The sequence below is a fragment of the Osmerus eperlanus genome, chromosome 21, assembly GCF_963692335.1.
Source record: "Osmerus eperlanus chromosome 21, fOsmEpe2.1, whole genome shotgun sequence".
Classification (NCBI taxonomy): domain Eukaryota; kingdom Metazoa; phylum Chordata; class Actinopteri; order Osmeriformes; family Osmeridae; genus Osmerus; species Osmerus eperlanus.
This window is the reverse complement of record NC_085038.1, coordinates 7,632,087-7,650,446: the sequence shown is the minus strand read 5'-3', so window position 1 is coordinate 7,650,446 and position 18,360 is coordinate 7,632,087. Positions and strand designations below refer to the sequence as shown.

General features: G+C 41.7%; 6 protein-coding genes across 8 annotated transcripts; 2 read left to right on the top strand and 4 right to left on the bottom strand.

Annotated features, from left to right (window-relative positions):
• Positions 1 to 444: 444 nt before the first annotated feature.
• On the top strand, positions 445 to 1,567 carry LOC134007245 (gamma-crystallin 1-like). The gene is made up of 3 exons (XM_062446524.1): positions 445 to 587; positions 732 to 1,058; positions 1,250 to 1,567. The coding sequence occupies exons 2-3, from the start codon at positions 897 to 899 to the stop codon at positions 1,526 to 1,528; spliced, it is 441 nt and encodes a 146-aa protein (XP_062302508.1). The 5' UTR covers positions 445 to 587; positions 732 to 896; the 3' UTR covers positions 1,529 to 1,567.
• A 621-nt stretch (positions 1,568 to 2,188) lies between these two features.
• Positions 2,189 to 3,319, bottom strand: LOC134007238 (gamma-crystallin M2-like). Its single transcript, XM_062446514.1, has 3 exons — positions 3,186 to 3,319; positions 2,801 to 3,043; positions 2,189 to 2,516 (listed from the first exon to the last, which is right to left on the bottom strand). Exons 1-3 carry the CDS (start codon positions 3,279 to 3,281, stop codon positions 2,241 to 2,243), a joined length of 615 nt encoding a protein of 204 aa, XP_062302498.1. The 5' UTR covers positions 3,282 to 3,319; the 3' UTR covers positions 2,189 to 2,240.
• Positions 3,320 to 3,745: 426 nt separating this feature from the next.
• LOC134007244 (gamma-crystallin M2-like) lies at positions 3,746 to 4,698 on the bottom strand. Its single transcript, XM_062446523.1, has 3 exons — positions 4,669 to 4,698; positions 4,278 to 4,520; positions 3,746 to 4,090 (listed from the first exon to the last, which is right to left on the bottom strand). The coding sequence occupies exons 1-3, from the start codon at positions 4,675 to 4,677 to the stop codon at positions 3,818 to 3,820; spliced, it is 525 nt and encodes a 174-aa protein (XP_062302507.1). The 5' UTR covers positions 4,678 to 4,698; the 3' UTR covers positions 3,746 to 3,817.
• Positions 4,699 to 5,609: 911 nt separating this feature from the next.
• Positions 5,610 to 7,005, bottom strand: LOC134007242 (gamma-crystallin M2-like). Of its 2 annotated transcripts, none has more exons than XM_062446519.1 (3): positions 6,851 to 7,005; positions 6,348 to 6,590; positions 5,610 to 5,936 (listed from the first exon to the last, which is right to left on the bottom strand). In XM_062446519.1, exons 1-3 carry the CDS (start codon positions 6,857 to 6,859, stop codon positions 5,661 to 5,663), a joined length of 528 nt encoding a protein of 175 aa, XP_062302503.1. In that variant the 5' UTR covers positions 6,860 to 7,005; the 3' UTR covers positions 5,610 to 5,660. The 2 variants fall into 2 exon arrangements, with proteins under 2 accessions (XP_062302503.1, XP_062302504.1); XM_062446520.1 differs by having other exon boundaries at positions 6,856 to 6,949.
• A 570-nt stretch (positions 7,006 to 7,575) lies between these two features.
• On the top strand, positions 7,576 to 10,643 carry LOC134007236 (MOB-like protein phocein). The gene is made up of 8 exons (XM_062446511.1): positions 7,576 to 7,715; positions 8,361 to 8,423; positions 8,634 to 8,734; positions 8,903 to 8,945; positions 9,111 to 9,197; positions 9,279 to 9,358; positions 9,576 to 9,687; positions 9,890 to 10,643. Exons 1-8 carry the CDS (start codon positions 7,608 to 7,610, stop codon positions 10,019 to 10,021), a joined length of 726 nt encoding a protein of 241 aa, XP_062302495.1. The 5' UTR covers positions 7,576 to 7,607; the 3' UTR covers positions 10,022 to 10,643.
• Positions 10,644 to 11,774: 1,131 nt separating this feature from the next.
• LOC134007233 (protein boule-like) lies at positions 11,775 to 16,552 on the bottom strand. 2 transcript variants are annotated; one of them, XM_062446506.1, is made up of 11 exons: positions 16,337 to 16,552; positions 15,039 to 15,173; positions 14,848 to 14,939; positions 14,508 to 14,562; positions 14,348 to 14,423; positions 13,990 to 14,150; positions 13,826 to 13,915; positions 13,617 to 13,667; positions 13,399 to 13,527; positions 13,177 to 13,275; positions 11,775 to 13,058 (listed from the first exon to the last, which is right to left on the bottom strand). In XM_062446506.1, exons 1-11 carry the CDS (start codon positions 16,352 to 16,354, stop codon positions 12,909 to 12,911), a joined length of 1,056 nt encoding a protein of 351 aa, XP_062302490.1. In that variant the 5' UTR covers positions 16,355 to 16,552; the 3' UTR covers positions 11,775 to 12,908. The 2 variants fall into 2 exon arrangements, with proteins under 2 accessions (XP_062302490.1, XP_062302491.1); XM_062446507.1 differs by having other exon boundaries at positions 13,177 to 13,272.
• Positions 16,553 to 18,360: the final 1,808 nt, after the last annotated feature.

Genomic DNA, 18,360 nt, shown 5'->3' with positions numbered 1-18,360 from the left:
GTTTTTTGTTGTAGCTTTTTTACTTTACTCCTTTTAATTGGTTTATTTTTACTGCAGAATCATGTATTATGTGTTAAAGTAGTTCACAATGTTAAGAATAGTTTTCTTAGATGGATCCTGAAAGTTCACAAGCATACATTGTTCTCTGTTTCTCTGTATGTGTACAATGAGACATACACCGTACTGTGGACCTTCACTTATTTCAGTGCATTGATTGATTATGTATTTTCCAAATAATATAAATAAAGAAATACCCTACAGGTGTACTCTGTGCTTGACAAAGACAAATGATACCATTATTGTATTGTAAATCAATGTTATTGCATGTATCAACCTCACACTAAGTGTACAGAAATAATGTGATCAGTGTATATTTAATTAGAATGTATGAGTTATTAATACGACATTCAACCATTATACAAAAATCCAGACCAAGTGGTTGTGAGCTCACAGCATCAACTGAAAATACATTGTTTTTCAACAAAGTGACCAGCTAGGTCATCAGTTTCCATGACAATACCGCAGGTATATAAAGAGCATGCATCCCACCACAGGTGCGGTAGTGTAACTCCAACACAATGGGAAAGGTAAGACTGCTTGTTTTGCTCTGCATCATTTGTGCTTCAACATACAGTCTCCGTAGATTTTTCAACCGAAATCAATAAACGATGATGATTTGAGCCTTGGGTCTGACGTTGCAGTCTCTACAGTTTATCCTCTCTCTCTCTCAGTTGGGCTCACAGCTGGGGAAAGAGGAGCTCCTGGATCTACAACCCTATAACACAATCCCGAAACCTTGATTGGTCTGTCTTTAGATCATCTTCTATGAAGAGAGGAACTTCCATGGTCATTTTTATGAGTGCAATGGAGGCTGTCCAAACCTGCACTCCTTCCTCATGCACTGTAACTCCTGTAAGGTAGAGAGCGGACTCTGGATGCTCTACGAACGCCCCAACTACACTGGGTACCAGTACTTCCTGAGGAGTGGAGAATACTCTGACTACCAGCTCTGGATGGGTTTCAATGACTGTGTCAGATCCTGCTGCAACATCCCCATGGTAAGGGACAGGTCAAGGGTCTAACCAAGGCCAGATATGTTGGGTTAGTCATATCTATCAAACAATCAGGCATAGGATCACAACACTTAATGCAGCTTGCCTCTACCTATATCTAATGATACAAATTCGTCCAGATTTTACTGGACAATCCACTCTCTGAGGTATAAAAACATGCGCTTTTATCTCCACAGCACCCAGGGCCGCACAGAATGAAGGTGTTTGAGCATGCTGAGTTTGAAGGTCAGATGATGGAGCTGACCGATGACTGCCCCTACCTCTCAGAACGTTTCCACTATAATGACGTTTACTCCTGCAACGTCATGGATGGCCACTGGATCTTCTACGAGCACCCCTACTACAGGGGGTGCCAGTACCTGATCAGCCCCGGAGACTACAGAAGGTTCCACGAGTGGGGTAGCATGACTGCCAGGGTGGGCTCCATCAGGCGTATCACTACGGAATTAACTTAAATGTGTTAATTGCTAAATCATTAGGGAATAAAGTCATGAACATTCCATTGTATGTACAGCATTGTTTTTATTCACAACTCACAAAGTCCTCATACCTGAGGGAAACGTAACAATCACAAAATGTGTGTCATTGTTGAATTTTGTATATATTTTTGTGTTTCTGGAATAACCATGCATTCGGATGGACCGAGAGTTTTTATTGTCTTTATCATTCAGTTCAATAATAATAATAATAATAGTGCTTTGGACACAATAGTTTTTTTGGGATCAGCAGTCTCCTTACTCAGCAGAGTTTCATTGAAAATTATAATGTTACACCAGACTGAGTGGCTTGGAACAGTTCTATACCATGGAAAGTTTGAGGCAATTCTATAGTAGCTTGGTGCAACCTTTGATCTTGGAACAGTGATAAAGAAACAGACCAGAGGTCACATTTTACAATTCTACTAATAGTTATCAGTTTATTTAGCTGATAATAAATCACCAGATTATAGGTTTTTTCACCGTCTAGTACTGCATATCAGATCAGGTCTGCACAAGATAAAGATAATAATGATGAGCATTCAATCATTCCACTGTCTTTTTGGTTTGGATTTATCAACCAACCTCACAGTACTTCACACTGATACACCTTGGAAACAGCAAAAACAGTACAAGCTATTTAAAAAATGCAGGTTTATTGAGAACTGACAAAGGAAAATAATGAGCACTTCTAGTTGAAGTCGGTGATTCGTCGGATGGAGCCGATCCTGGGGCTCATGCCTCCCCAGTCGTTGTACCTCCTGTACTCTCCAGGCCTCAGGTAGTACTGCCTGCCCCTGTAGTTGGGCTGCTCGTACATCAGCCAGTGGCCGTCCATCACGCTGCAGGAGTTGACATCCGACATGCGGAAGCGATCCTGGACGTTGGGGCAGTCGTCATTCAGCTCCATCATCTGGCCAGCCATGTCTGGCCGATCGAACAGCTTCATCTTATAACTGCCTCGGTACTAAAACAGAGAATATCACATTTGTGAAATCCATGACAATAGAGCTGTAACTGGTCAACAAAAATTAAACAATATGACTATGAACCAATTAGCAGATTTGAGCAAATATTTTGTCAGCACAGATGTCTTTTTTTTGGTATTTTTACATGTGTTTCTGGTGGACACAGCCTTGTGCCAAAATTGAAAAGGGCACAAACAGAAGATAAGCCCTTGAACAAGGATTTGGTCTGACTGTCCCTCGTCTGGTGTAGTGTTTAGGTACTGGGGACCCTAACTGATCTCACCATTGGGATCATACGGCAGGACCTGATGCAGTCGTTGATGCCAATCATCCGCTGGTTGTCAGAATACTCCCCTCTCCTTAGGAAGAACTGGTGACCTGTGTAGTTGGGCCTCTCGTAGACCATGAAGCAGCCACTCTCCACCCTGATGGAGTTGCAGCGGTTGAAGTAAGAGTGCAGGTCGGCAGAGTCACTCATGCACTCATGGTGATGGCCACCAAAGTTCCTGTCCTCATAGAAGATGATCTGTAGACAAGAGTTTCGACATTTTGAAAGTAACTTTCATTTTGTAATTTTCACCTACAGCTTTACGCCAATCGTTAGCATTTGATCAAATGCAATTCGATTTCACTGGTGATTAAAAAAGACAAGCGGGATGTCGGCTTACCTTTCCCATTGTCATGATTGGTGGTGGCAGATAGACACTCAATAGTGACTCGCCCTGTGCCCTTTTATAAAAAGCCGCTGTGTGATTGCGCAGCATAAAGTATTGTCATTCAAATAAGTACCATCTAGAGTAAGGGAAACCAATCTGGTTATGTATAGCAATGCTTCACAATGTGAGGAGTTATTGTTCATTGCCCATCACAGTTGATCAAAATGCTACCGTACAGTGGCCGTATAGGCAGGGCTGGTCCAGAGCATCAGCAAAACACACTGAGGTCTGCATGGCATTGTCATTTTCAATATCCATCACATTTTTTATTGTCCTTTTTCAGCGCCGGTACGCAGAGGCACTTGGATTTCATCTGCCAATCTGTATTTTGGTTAATTGCCAACTAAGCCAAGTCATTTATGACAGATTCTGTAAACAAATCCACGTTCATCCTCGATTTTCAAAATACGCTATGGATTGGTATAATGAGAGCAACAAGGTTTTGACGTTCTGTGATAGAGTGATAGACTATGGTACATGCAGGAATGAAATAAATAGACTTGAGACTCAGAGACGCTGCAACCATTTTATTCAACGTGTGAAAAAAGGTATACAGTAGAATCTTGAAGAGGATTCTGTTGTCATTAGAGGTCCATGAGGCGTCGGATGGAGCCGATCCTGGGGCTCATGCCTCCCCAGTCGTTGTACCTCCTGTACTCTCCAGGCCTCAGGTAGTACTGCCTGCCCCTGTAGTTGGGTTGCTCGTACATCAGCCAGTGGCCGTCCATCACGCTGCAGGACTGGCAGTCGGACATCTGGAAACGATCCATGACGTTGGGGCAGTCGTCATTCAGCTCCATCATCTGGCCAGCCATATCAGAACGATCGTACATCCTCATTCTGTAGGAGCCGCGATGCTGTGGAGACGTCAGAGACACCGCCGTAACTTTAGATAACCGGGTGTCCAAAAACATTTCCCTGACCAGTATCTCAATAGCAGATTCACATTGAAACCCTGCCCTTTGCTCATATGAAATGAAGATCTCTATTCACACTGATTATGCTGACTTGAGCCCACATTGTGCTATCATATCAGGCGCTTACCATGGGGATCATTCGGCAAGACCTGATGCAGTCAGTCATGCCCATCATGCGCTGGTAGTCAGAGTACTCTCCCCTCTTCAGGAAGTGCTGGTGTCCCATATAGTTAGCACGATCATAGACCATGAACATGCCGCTGTCTACCCTGATGGAGTGACAGCGGTTGAAGTAAGAGTGCAGGTCGGCACAGTCACTCATGCACTCATGGTGACGGCCACCAAAGTTCCTGTCCTCATAGAAGATAATCTAAAGAGAGAAAAGCAGATGCTATGGTTCACATGATTCCCAGAAGTTCAGGTGGAATTCCTTTTTGGTCCCTCAGGAAAATATTCAACCCTAATAAAAGTGTATCCATGCTAGGAAGTGTATGGGAATGCACATCAAACACATATACCTTGCCCATTTTAGCTGACGGTTGAGTCACTTGCTGTGGTTTAACCCCATGCTCAGTGACATTCCTTATATGTGTTTGAGTTGTGGAAAGGTGTGATGGATGCCTTTGTCATTCAAATTAGCAGATGTTTTGAGTCAGCAGAAAGGTCACAAGTTCCATGTTCTTTGCAGTCCTTGCTGTGACATTGTAAATAGTGTGACAGAACCTTCAAGTGAAGCACAATGCAACCTAATTACATGAACACAACTATATTTCCGTTTTACTGGTTTAATCTTTGTAATCATTTTGTTTAATGTTTGTTCTAATGTTCTAATATTCACTTTATTGTTATTGGTTTATTTGAGTATGCAGATATTGCATAGTGTGCCTAATTATTAATTATTTTAACTTCTTTCTGTTGTGAGATTAGCTTTCACATTGCAATATTGTAAAACCTCTCCTTAAATCTCCGTAAACAAGATGATTATTGTTATTAGAATTGGTCTTGCCACTATACTCAACTTCCTTTCCTTTGACTGACAGTGACAGGAACCAACACAATTTGTGTTTACATGGAACGGGAACTTCTAGTCATGACATGGGATCTGTTTTCATTCTCACAGGTTTCCTCCCTGGACAATAAGCCTTTTCTTCTCCAATGATGCATTGTTTGTCAAATCTTTCTGGTTGGGATCTCTGCCAACGAGGCATGTTTCCACTGCGTGACCCTGATCGACCCAAAGGTTTGACAACATGTACGTGTCAAGGGAACCTGGTGCAATAGAACTAGACTAGAATGATCCCTAGATAAACTTAGCCTGGCTATCTGAGAACCTAGAAAAGTTTCGTTTTGTAAAAAAAAAGAAAATAAATCTCACTTTCTGCAAAATGTTTACCCTGATATCTATTTTTTACATTCCAAATGCTAACCCAGAGGCAAGAAATTAAGTACCAACAGCAGGAACCATTTGGGGTGTGAATTTATTGACTAAACAGTCGAGAGAATTTGGTTCCTAAAAGTCAGTGATCCTGCGGAAAGAGCCGGTGGTGGAGCAGGTGGCTCCCCAGTCGCTGAACTTCCTGTACTCCCCAGGCCTCATGAAGTACTGGCGCCCTCTGTAGCTGGGGTGCTCATACATGGTCCAGTAGCCCTCCATCACGTTGCAGGAGTAGATGTCACGGCTGCGGAAACGATCTTGGACAGAGTCGCAGTCCTCGTTAAACTCCATCATTTGGCCCTGGAAGTCGGGGCGCTCGTAGATTTTCATGCGGTAAGGTCCTCCACTCGTCTGTTGGGACAGTGGTGCAGATAACAGATAAACTGAGGCCATATGCACACCGACAATGCATAGGAATCAGAGGAGTCTACAGTTCACAAATACAGTTGAGACCATATGACAACAGATGGGATGATATTTGAGAAGTATGTGGCTTTGCTTTACGTTTTTCCAACTGATGCAGTCCTTGAACTTTGGTCTAATAACTGTGTCTGTTGTTTGACCCTAAAACTCATAAACTGTTCTTTCCACTGAATCCACCAGCTCAGTGGACAGCGATATATCAAAATGATAATGTTGTGCACACTGTTGGACTAACAAAGGCCTTCAGAGACAAAAGACAGAATCAACGGGTCCACAAATCCACAAAGTACCGGAACAAAAATTCAACATACAAGTCTCTTTGCTCTCTTTCCTACTCACATAAGAGAAATTACGACAGGAGCGAATGTTGTCATTGTAGCCCATCCAGCGCTGGTACTCTGGGTACTCCCCCCTGGTCAGGACGTACTGGTAGCCAGTGTAGTTGGACCTCTCATACAGCACCCAGCAGCCTCCATCCACCCTGATGGAGTTACAGCGGCTGAAGTGGGGGTGCATGTCGGGGCAGTCCGTGTCGCACTCATAGGAGCGCCCCTGGAAGTTTTTATCCTCATAGAAAGTGATCTGAAATCAGGGTCGAAGCGAGAAGGGGGGTCAATGTCATGCCATCTTGTCTTTCCTTGTAAGGAGTTTGAATAGGTTAGGTCAAATCAAGCTATCCAATTTTCAACTCCAATTTAGTATTGCATATTTCCGTTTCTGCAAACTATGACTGTTTCAAATCAGTTTAAACAAATGTACAGCTTTCAAAAAAAAAGATTTAGTCATTCATTCATTATTAACTAAGGCATATTTACGAGTACTCCAAAATTGCTCAGCCTTACCTTACTCATTTTGTGCTGAGAGTTGGGGCAGTTTTCCTCAATGTAATATCCGTGACAGAGAGAACCGTGCCTGTTTTATAAACCTCAGTAAAAGGTTTATGGATCAGACGTTTTGTTATTTTAATGAGGGATTTGGTGCTTTTGCGATGCTGCCAAGGTCTTGATCCCGTCCATACAGATAAAACCCCTGATTCATCAAAGCAAACATCCAAGCCCCGCACTTTATTCACTCACGTGTCTTCATATTGTACGTTGTCTACAAAAAACGTTTATCCAGTAATCCACAATTACAGGATAATACATGAACACATGTTTACTCTTTGGAATGCTTTAGGTCATCACAATGTCAATCATTCCGGGAAAAACACTACTGCATATTAGAATTTGATACCCTGATCAAATTATGGGGCGACAAGGGAGGGGGGTAGCACAGTCCTTTAATTAATGGTGTTTCTCAACAATATCTGCTATCAGTTGCAGTAGACTGGCTATTGAATGTGAGTAAGATAAACATCTGCAGAAATATATCCTGTGGTCCCAATCAGCACATGATGGAGATAACTCTAACTAGACCGATGAGCTTGATTTGATCAATTTATTTGTCAATAAAAGCTGTTACTGACACAGCCAGGTTAAAACTTTGAGTGAAAAGAACACATTTCTAAGCAAAAGCCTCTACTGTGTAACTGGTTGCTAGTCAGTTCGTGGTTAAAACTGTTGCCTGTCTTTCTGTTTGTGGGCCCGTCTCCTATCCCACATGACATCAGGAAGCGCTGTGCGTAGTGACATCCGGATTCCAGGCGAGATGGTCATGGCGGAGGGTACAGCTGTTCTGAGGAGGAACCGACCAGGGACTAAGACAAAAGTATTGTATTTCTTAACATTCTAGCGTGAAATAAGATGCTGGTACATGTTTTAAAGGTGTAGTATAATTCGGTATGCTAAAGTTACATTATTGTGGCTAACTAACAATCTGGCTAGCTAGCTATTACGCTTGTTGTCTCGCAAGCATCCAGTACTGTGACTGCTCTTGGCTACAACTAGAACTAGCTAGTTGTTTTAAACTAGCTACCAGCTAGTTAGCGACATAGCTAACATTGTCCAGCTAACTCGTTGACTGGCTCATTTGTAGGTAGCCTATTTCTATCCTGATGGTTTTGGTATGCATTTAAACTAGTCTACATAATTTGGTTAATTTGGTGGCTAATGTCGACTACGTACAGTACTTTGCTATATATGTTATTGTAGTTAGCTTTAGCTAAATTATGTTAGCAAAGTAGCTAGCTAGGGTGAAATTGTCACTGACATTGACAGCTGATCCGTCAGTTACTAACAATGTCAGCGAACTAACTCAGATTTAACAGCAACCGTTCAGGCAAACTGAATTGATGGCTAGTTTTCTAACTTATCATGCAGGATTTAGTGAAAGTTTAAGAAGTAGGCTACATATACAACGGGCTAATAAAGGAAGGCTAACAGAATAGCCTCTCTGGTTTTGTAACGTCTACAGGATTTCTACAATTGGCCAGATGAGTCATTCGAGGAGATGGACAGCACTCTGGCTGTACAGCAGGTGAGATTTTAAGCAAATAGCCAGCTAATAAAGTTAGATGTGACTGTATTCCTAAGTCAGTTGTTGGAGGGGTCAATTATAGAAGACAAAGTCAGCACTGTGTAGTGGTTGGGCCTTCAGATTGTGGGTCCCTATTATTCAAGCTGCAATTGCATTGCTAGCGATTCTCGTCTTTTCTGTCTACAAAGGCTATTTCTTGTTTCTCCTCAGTACATTCAACAAAACATCAGGACAGACTGCTCCAACATTGAGAAGATTCTGGACCCCCCCGAGGGTCAGGATGAGGGCGTCTGGAAGTATGAACATCTCAGGTGACTGGTTAACTGACATATTCTACTCTGGAACAGACACTGGACAGGGGTGCGAGGATGAATTTGAACTTGATTATCAATTGGTAAATTGGTGTCAATACACCAGCTTTTACAGCATTGAACAATTTGTAACCACCCTAATTTGTTGTCAAATCTTCTGTGTTTCAGGCAGTTTTGTCTTGAACTGAATGGACTTGCTGTAAAGTTGCAGGTATACTTTGACATCAGGCTATATGATTATCTTAATCTTCTTCGTTTTTTCTACGTCCTAGAAGCTCGAACTTGCTTTTGTCAAACGCACACCTATATCTCAAACGGGGGCTCATTGGGGATATGCTGAACATCATTTGCAACTAGTTCTCTTGCTATTCCAAAGGGAGAGTGCCACCCAGATACCTGCACCCAGATGACCGCCACAGAGCAGTGGATCTTTCTCTGTGCTGCCCACAAGACTCCCAAAGAGGTGGGTACCCCTCCCTTTGATCACAGGCTGGACCTTCTGGGAGCACGTTTGAACCCCTGCAATTTTTTCTTGGCATTTCAGTGTCCTGCCATCGACTACACCCGACACACACTAGATGGAGCAGCCTGCCTCCTGAACAGCAACAAGTACTTCCCCAGCAGGTAAAGATGGCGCCTGCTCCCTGAGACATTCCCATAGGGCCCCACACTGTACACACAGCTCACTTATTTGAGTAATCATTACGTCCTAATATGCCTCTTGATAGCAATGACTATAATTGTCTTATCTTATTGTAGAGCACTTAGTCAGCCTTGATTGTTAATAATTGTGCTATAGAAATCCATGTTACTTGACTAACTGTATTTTGGCTTGGTGCAGGGTGAGTATCAAAGAATCTTCTGTTGCTAAGCTGGGCTCAGTTTGCAGACGGATTTACAGGATATTCTCCCATGCCTACTTTCACCATCGCCAAATCTTTGACAAGTATGAGGTGAATAGCCGGATCATTTTCTTTTGCATTTCATACTTATCTTGTTTTTGCTAACAACCCATATGATCTAAACCTTGCTACTTTCACTATCTTGGGACTACATTTATCTCAACTAGTATGCATCAATTCAAATCATCTATTGGAAGCAATCCATGAAGTATTGAGTGCCTATGACATTCGAAGGTGTTTTTCCCCTGTGCAGAACGAGACGTTTCTGTGCCATCGCTTCACACGGTTTGTGATGAAGTACAACCTGATGTCTAAGGACAACCTCATAGTTCCCATCATGGAAGAGGAGGTCCAGAACGAGGCGGAGGGAGAGAGCGAAGCCTGAACACCAGCTTCATCATGCCAAACCTACACACAGACACACACACACACACACACAGACCCTGTCCATACAAAATTGTACATTATCACAGACCCAAGAGAAAACAAGCACACTAAAATCACATGCTAGTGTTAGTAAAAAACTGTCATTGCTGTAATAACTGAGACATAACATCTCAATCTAACCTGAATGTTTCAGATATAGCAGTGTTGTGGTGAAACGTTACATTCATTGTATTCCCTTGGTTGACTGTGGGATTGTGTCTTTAACTAACAACAGACTAACCTTGCCTTTCTGCTTGTTTCTTTCCTCTTAACTTCTTAAATATTCATCGTATTCTAGAATCTTTGTCGAAATCTCGGGTCGTGTGTAGTCACAGCCAAGGCAGATGTATGCCATAACCAAATGTTACAGATGGTGAAATCATGAGCTTATCCAGGCCAAGATGACAACTACACATTGTATCTGTTTGAATGATGGGTCACATTACAGCTACGGTCCCACTTTCTCATGAAATCATTTAGGAGATACTAAAGAGTGGAGGTGTTGAAGCTCCGTGTTTCTCACCTGGCACTGCTAAAGGCTTGTTTGCTCACTGGACAAAAGATTCTGCACCTATTCTTTAGACAAGCCTTTTTCCAGGTTATTGGTCATATGGGGGGACGACTATTTTCATACGTCATTCAGAAAATCTGTTGATTCTATTCCTTTTGTTTTAAGAGTAATTTATTGTTTGAATTATGTGAGTAAATAATGATTGACAACTGCGTGGTGCTGTCTTTAGATTTTAAAAGCAATAGTTGGTCTTGTTCAATTTCTTCATCCCATGTTGAATTATGAACTATTGTTACTCAAACAACAAAGGCAATGTAACTCCTGTTTTGTCATTTTGTCCCTGGTGGATATCTATTCACATTTTATAAATTAAAATGTCAGATATATTTACAATCATGCATTTTTGGTATGTTAAGATTTACACTCGTCAAATAATTTTGAGTGTAGGCTACTGTACAGATGCTGATTCCAAATCAAACTTTATTTTTTCTGAACAAATTACCCCTTCCCCAAATTACACAAAGATATACTCTCACATTGAGTAAGCAAGTAAATAATTAGCAGAGGATACATGTAATGGGACATTGTGCTGGTGAGAACTATGTACCAAACATGACATGAAGCATTCTTTAAAGATGCTAATTTGACCCTGAGTTTTGTTCATAACACTGCTTGTGGTCTCAGTGCTTTTAAATGTAAGTGGCATTACAATAACTGTGAACATAACGCAACGTACATATTCCTAGAAAAAAATACTGTTAAAGCATCCTGAGCAGACAGAACAGTTGCACAGTAAAACATCTCAAACACAAACTATTAGACAATAAAATATTCATATTTGCTAACAAATATTCTATTCCTGTTATATGACACATGCTAAACAGTTTCACACAAAGTTCCATGGTAGCTGTCATTGGCAATCTTCAGTATAAAAATGACTTGTTAAAACAATTAGTGTTTTAGCAACATACACTACCATCATCATTTACTGCAACTGCAAAATAGCGTTCTGTTTCTGAAAATGAATGGCTATGTTCTAGTTGTTCCGATTGCAATTTAAAAGCTTTTATTATAAAGGGGAAAACATGAATTAAGTGAGGCATGGTAGACACATAATATGAAACCTAAAACCTCATTGTGGGGAGCAACCTCATTGAATAGATGACCAGGAGCACCAAAAAATACTTTTGACATTTCTAAAGAAATTATAACAATGGGTATAACGTTCACTTTTTTTTCCTCGTCATTGACTTAAAGTAATACATTAATTATTAATAGCTAATTAAGGGTAAAACCTGTAAAATATGAAGAAAATAAATTCCCAGAAAAGCTGTATATATATTCACATGTTTAAAGTATGTTAGGTCATTGAGAATTTTAAGATAACTGGAATATAAATACCCAATAATACCTTACGCATTAATTCTTTCTGCTTTTCAAGAAAGATGGCAACCCCAAAAAAGGAAAAGGCTGTGGCCATCTATCCTAATAATTAAAACAAAAGTTAAAGATGTACATTTCACATGAGTTAAATTCTGAGCTTTTTGATGACCAAATACCATTAATATAACTCTAATTCAGAAGACAGAGCACTCTATTCTCTTGTCTTTCATTAGGGGGCAATGCAGACTGTTATGCACTCAAAAGGATAATAGTATGTCATCACTGCTGAAGGCACAATGACAACTGCCGAAATGAAGTCATATTAATTTGAAAAAACTGGAATTTCTAGTCAGGAAGTGTTTTTCAGTGTTCTATCAACTGTAAACCAGTTACTGACTGAGGTTTATTAAGGTGCTCAGTATATACTCAGATTTCCATTAGTTCCGAGAGAAATCAATGTAGTACTGTATTGATGTTTATACTGGTGTGGGAAGAGAGACCAGACACTAATGATAATGTCTTCAGAACTTAACATTACAAAGAGAGACAACAAAAAACCATAGCCCCACTAGGAACACTTGACCTGAGATCAAAGTCGATGACTTCACACCCCGTCAGTTTCAGTTTGGCCACAGAACAGTCCAAGGCTGTGTGCTCCTGTAGTGTTTTGCAGGTGGAAAGACTATGTTCAGTCATCTGACTCAAAGGTCCATAACATTTTTGCTTCATTGATGGTCAGCGTAATTGTAAGCGTAGAGTACTGCTAGATAAGTATTAAATTAACGTCTTCAGAGCATTTAGTTGTTTTGAGAATAACAGTAAGATCATGTGGATGTTAGTGGCAGGATTGGGATCGCTGGAGGCTGGATGGATGGAGAAGGCTGGTGAGTGGAGAGAGAAGCGGGCTGTCGTTCCCCCCCTGAGGAGGCGCTATCAGAGGTGTGGGCGGAGTCTACTTGAGAGGCTCAGAGATGGGCGGGGGGGCGTGGTCTGCAATGTCTGGGCGGTAGTCCTTGTGCAGGTAGGCGTAATGCGGGCTGCGGCCGTACCTCGGCTTCAGGCTGACCGCGGGCCCCCCCCGCAAGGCGTGGAACTTCTGCTCCTGGCAGAGGAACGGCTCAGTTAGTCATCTGAAACTGTTCGCGAAACTCTCTGTGATTAAGTTAAATTACCGTCCAAAAGACGGCGATTTTCTTTTCCCATACATGAGACGGCCGTACCTTTCCAGGGTCTTGCTGCATGATGATCGGGGCCAGTCCCCCAGGGCTCTGGGCATACATCTGATGGTAGGGAGACTGAACCATGGGATCCATGAACTGCTGCAAACATAAGTAAGTAGGCCACATATGACATTGTGCTAACACATCTTTTTTAATGGAGCTTTGCCACTGTGTTTTTTTCGGGCCTCAGCAGATTGACGAGGAGCAGATGTGTGTCTGTACCTCTGGGATGGAGGCCTCCAGGAGAGGCAAGGCAGCCTGGACACAGCCCCCGTCTGCAGAGGGCTCTATGGGCTGATAGAGGAGCTCGGAGGGCTGCATATACATCACCGGGCTGGAAGGGACCGGAGACTGAAACACACACACACACACTTTTACAGAACGCACCCTGAACTCCCGTCTACCTTCAATGTCCGTGCTGCTGTCCATCCTTGGTTTACCTGAGGGACATTCCACTGCAGGTGGCCGGGGGGGACACACTGGGTGGGGGCCTGATGCACAACACAGACATGGACAAGCGGTTCAGTGCCAAGCAGTAGGCTGTGCGTGAGGCTTCACGACAATGTCCATTCGATTCGTATTATGGGAGTTATAACATATAAGGAGGCCCTGATGCGTGGCCTGAGTCCTCATGGAGTTAGATTCAGACCTGGTAATGGTGGTAGGCTGCTTGTTGGTAGACTGGTTGAGGCGGGTGAGTCAGCATCACAGGAGAGCCCGATACTGACCGAGAGTGAGACTAAAGAGATCGTAGAAATGAATGATGAAGACCCACACCCACATACACACACCCACCCTCAGATTAGGACTTACAGGCCAGTGTGAAGCCAGGGGCTTGATATCGGGGCTGTGGAAGTAAGCCACTCCGTTGTGGTAGGTGTAGGGGTAGCCTGTGGGGGTGGTGAGGTACATGGTGCCACACTGAGCAGGCACGGCCATGGCAGGGTTGGGGCCGGACACAGAGAAACTGTTGGCTGGGCAGAGGGGAGAGGAAACCATCATCATCATCCGTTATTCTCCCCTCCATCCTATACCAGTCAGTTTAACACATGGAAATATTCTGCAATATTTTTGAATTAAATAATTACAACAACAGCAAAAACACGACATGATTCTACTCATATAGTGAGTAAAACAAGTCACGTAAAACAAATGTATTCATCTCACGTACAGTGCACCACCACTTGCTGCTTTCGGATGGCCTGGCCAATGTTGAGCCTCTTGTCCCTGAAGCTGAACCGATCTGCCTGAGGAACAGCAGTGTCAGACTTAGGCACAACAGGACAGCTGACTCCTCAAGATCAAAGTTTTTTCTGGCACTCTATACTTACTTCATGAAGGACTTTCTGTGCATCATCCTGCGTCTCAAAGGTAACAAATCCGTATCTATAGGATGGGCATTTAGCTGATGTTTAACCAACACAACGTAGGGTGGGAGATTTGAACCAACAATGTCTTGAATTTCAGTTCTACACTCTTCAATGAGTTATACCTCTCCTAAAATAGATGGAAATAACCCTCCTCGGGCCTACTTTACTGTAAAACCTTTTTGACCAGTTAAATACAAATCGAAATGACAAATTAACCTTATCATCCAGCCGTTTGAACTTGACAACAGCAGTTCAATTAACCTATTTATCATTATTGGAAACTCATTCCAATCAAACTCACCCTTTTGATACCCCAGCACGGTCAGTCACAATCTTCACTTCTTTAACGGCTCCATGCTGGGAGAAGAACCGCCTCAGGTCATTCTCATTTGTCTACACACACATGCACACACACACATTAGTCATTTTGTAGCAATGGAAAAAAAGTGGATCAATAGATAAAAAAGGACACCAAACAAGATGAGAACTCACCTTGAAGTCAATGCCTCCTACAAAAATTCGATTAGGGATAATGGTTCCAAAGCGCGGGGCGTGGTGAGACTTGGTAGTGTTGCTGGGTTCAGCAGACTCAGGATCAGGGGAGGGAGACGGAGTGCTGGTCTGTGTCTGAGTGCACATCACATTTAAACAGAGATGGTGGTCATAGGGAAAAATGGCCAACATCTAATCTCTATCTCGACAAGCAGTCAAATGTATTAGAACAAACATTTTTAACTTACTATATTATAATATATACACATATTACATACTTGTTTAAAAAGAACAACATTTATATTTATAAACAGCACTTAATTTTTTTTATTTCACTTGAAAGGTGTCTTTCAAAGGAAAACATCTATCTTTGTATGCTTTATTTTCAAATGATTTATTAGTCCAGTTGATGACCTCTGGGACATGCAAACTCTAGGAAACGAAAATTAGCTAGCTAACTACATAATAACTAGCTAGCCACTCATCACTAGTTAACTTTAACCCTAGTTGGGTTAAACCGGGTCATGCCAACTGACGTTGTGTCCTTGGGCAAGGCACTTCACCGTACTTGCCTCGGGGGAATGTCCCTGTACCTACTGTAAGTCGCTCTGGATAAGAGCGTCTGCTAAATGACTAAATGTAAATGTAATGTAAAATGTTTAATCGCGAATGGCCAACATCTTTTTTTTTTTACTTAGCCGACTGTTGAAAAAGAACTTATTTTTTCTTTCAGATCAGGACGATTTCTTGGGAACCAGACAAAACAGCAAGCTCATGTTTTGGTCTTGCAATGTCAGTCAACAGTACTTCAAAGGCACACCTGCTATTTAAAAAAAGACCTCTCTGTACTAGCTAGTAGGTAGGAGAACATTGTGTCACAGGATTTAATAGTGAGAACACTTAATGAACTTTGGCCAAGGCAAACTCTAGGAAACTAAAATTAGCTAGCTAACTAGTTACAGATACTTAGTTACCGTTGATTATAGTTAGGAAACTGGTTAACATCGTGATCTTGTACATCAAAAATCGCCAGCTAGTTAACAGCTAGCTTAGCTATCACTAAGTAGCTTGTCAGTTAGCCAGCTAACCTGTTATTTATGCTTTAGCTAGCCTAGCTACTTTACTATGAATCAATATGTTAACAACCAGCATGAGTATTTACAAAGACAAAGTCGGCAGCTTACTTTAATTTGCTAAAGCCAAATTGGGTACTAAGCCAGGAAAAGTAAATAGCTTGCACTAGCTATCTAGTTAGCGTCAAAGATTGATCAGAATCATTGAAATGGAAGATCACTTACGGCTACTTCGCTCTCCATCGCTGAAGCCAAGGCTTGATCAGTCTTTATAAATGCGGTTAATTAAGTAATTAAGTTTTATCTAGTAGGTATAGGCTAACGATATAAAACAAAACATACAATTTTAATGGTGTGCTAATTTGCTCATCCCCTGTCTCCTGTATCTCACCACTCCACCGCCGTTGTAGGTTTTATGAAGTTGAACTAAACTCGCTCACTCGTCTCCTGTGGCTAATAAGGCAGCACCCCCCTAAAATATCACAGGTGTAAACGCTCAAAATATAATTTTACAAATAGCATCATGTTCAGTGTGTCTTTTTTGTAAACTGTTATTTTATATTACCTTAATATTAACAGTCGCTGTAAAAATAAAAAAACGAATATTATTCATATTTAAACGCGGTAGAGTATGCCGTATCTTCAAAAAACTGAAAATGGCACCTTCCAATTCTGACTGAAGGCGGGAGAAAAAAGCAGAGGCCTTCCCGATTAGCCATTACTACAATTTGTTCTTTCATTTTTTTCTTTTTAAATGTGTCTCAGTGGAAGCAGCATTAAAATGATTTAATCTAAATGGCGTCAGAAACAGAAGACCGCTTATGCATTTGTGTATTAATTCCTATGACAATATTGTTAGGTTTTCCGTGATATGTTGAACGAGGGTGATATGAATTAAGTCTCTTTGACAAAATGATGGAGGCTGGTAGGTCTCATTAATGACAACTTCCGCAGGACGTCTTCATCAAAACGGGTTTAATTCCGAATTAAAACTACGCCTAGACATTACAAGAGAAAAGTCAAAATAACTCTTCGACAATAAAAGCGGAATAAAGAGGTTGCTGGTTCCCTTTCTTATGCAATGCTCAATAATACCCACACGGTGGCGATATTTCTTCATTCGCTCGTGGTTGTCGCTGTTTAGCAACGTTGCAACAGAAGCATCCAATAATCATTGTGTCACACACGTCAGGCTTCCTAATAGTAAATCTAACTTCCACAGTTTAAAGGGACAACACATAATATCTGCACGGATCACAATAATTAATCATACGCCTTCTTAATTTAGATCAAACTATTTAGAGTTTCAGACCATTTATGGATGGGACCATCCAAACACAAAACAGCTCTAAAATAGAATGTCTGTTTAGCAAGGGTATCTGTGTACATTACTTTGGCTACGTATAGCCTAAAGCAGAGACAAATCTGGTGATTTCTACTGTAGCTTAGTAGAAAAGTCTAAACTAATACCCTCTTCATCCTGACTAAAGTTTGACCACTGATCACAGGGTAAAGAGGCGTGACTGGTCATCTTGTCTATGCCTGCAGAGCAATGGGTTCTATGAGCAGGACATAATGTATGTAAAAATGCATAATCCTTTGGCCTTGTTATTGTGGTGAGGGACAGGGTTGCTCATTCACTTCCTACTTGTTAAAAAGAGGGAGTGTTTTGCCAGTGTAAATATAGGCAGACAGTGCTCATGTAGGCAAGATCCTGGGTTAAAGACATTATGAAACGCAAGTGACTTGAGCCCACCTGATGGTAAACACAATTATTACCCCTGGTCACAGTTGGGTTTGTTCTTTTGTCTGAGGAAAAGGTTCTAGTTCTTAGTGTTTTTCGTCTCCCTGCCCGTTATTATAAGATATTAACCACTTTGAAAATGGCAGAACAGGGCCCTCTTAAACTTTAACAGCAAGCTACACTGACTTGGTCTCCCCTGTTGCACTGTCCATTTAGGGCCAGTCAGTAGATCTGGTGTGAGGCCTTTCAGAAGGGAATTGGATGGGTGGATGTTTAGCTGCACAGGTAGCAGCTGACTCAGTAGCAACGGGGTACAATCAGGTGTTGCAGTCAGAGCACTTTGTTAATAAAGCCCCAGATATGCCCCAGAGATGTATCCTCTGCCTGACATAAGTCATCACTGCAAAATCAGGATCTTTAAAAAGTCACTTTGACTTTGATTATAGGCCTCCTGGAGCTATAATTTCTCTCTGATTGAAGACAGATCACTCTTGAAATTATTCCA

Bases quoted from the DNA above. Each gene is read 5' to 3' on its own strand.
- LOC134007242 (XM_062446519.1), bottom strand. The intron at 5,937-6,347 runs GTGAGTAGGAAA...CTGTCCCAACAG, and splicing joins CCTGTCGTAATTTCTCTTAT to ACGAGTGGAGGACCTTACCG.
- LOC134007245 (XM_062446524.1), top strand. From the start codon at position 897: ATGCACTGTAACTCCTGTAAGGTAGAGAGCGGACTCTGGATGCTCTAC. The intron at 1,059-1,249 runs GTAAGGGACAGG...TTATCTCCACAG, and splicing joins CCTGCTGCAACATCCCCATG to CACCCAGGGCCGCACAGAAT.
- LOC134007244 (XM_062446523.1), bottom strand. The intron at 4,091-4,277 runs GTAAGCGCCTGA...ACGTCTCCACAG, and splicing joins CTTGCCGAATGATCCCCATG to CATCGCGGCTCCTACAGAAT.
- LOC134007233 (XM_062446506.1), bottom strand. The intron at 14,563-14,847 runs GTGAGTTTGATT...CCCATCCTATAG, and splicing joins CGTGCTGGGGTATCAAAAGG to ATACGGATTTGTTACCTTTG. The intron at 13,668-13,825 runs GTCTGAATCTAA...GTTGTGCATCAG, and splicing joins CAGCCTACCACCATTACCAG to GCCCCCACCCAGTGTGTCCC.
- LOC134007238 (XM_062446514.1), bottom strand. From the start codon at position 3,281: ATGCTGCGCAATCACACAGCGGCTTTTTATAAAAGGGCACAGGGCGAG. The intron at 3,044-3,185 runs GTAAGCCGACAT...TCTTGTCTACAG, and splicing joins CAATCATGACAATGGGAAAG to ATCATCTTCTATGAGGACAG. The intron at 2,517-2,800 runs GTGAGATCAGTT...TCTCTGTTTTAG, and splicing joins CCTGCCGTATGATCCCAATG to TACCGAGGCAGTTATAAGAT.
- LOC134007236 (XM_062446511.1), top strand. From the start codon at position 7,608: ATGACATCAGGAAGCGCTGTGCGTAGTGACATCCGGATTCCAGGCGAG. The intron at 7,716-8,360 runs GTATTGTATTTC...TAACGTCTACAG, and splicing joins GACCAGGGACTAAGACAAAA to GATTTCTACAATTGGCCAGA. The intron at 8,424-8,633 runs GTGAGATTTTAA...GTTTCTCCTCAG, and splicing joins GCACTCTGGCTGTACAGCAG to TACATTCAACAAAACATCAG.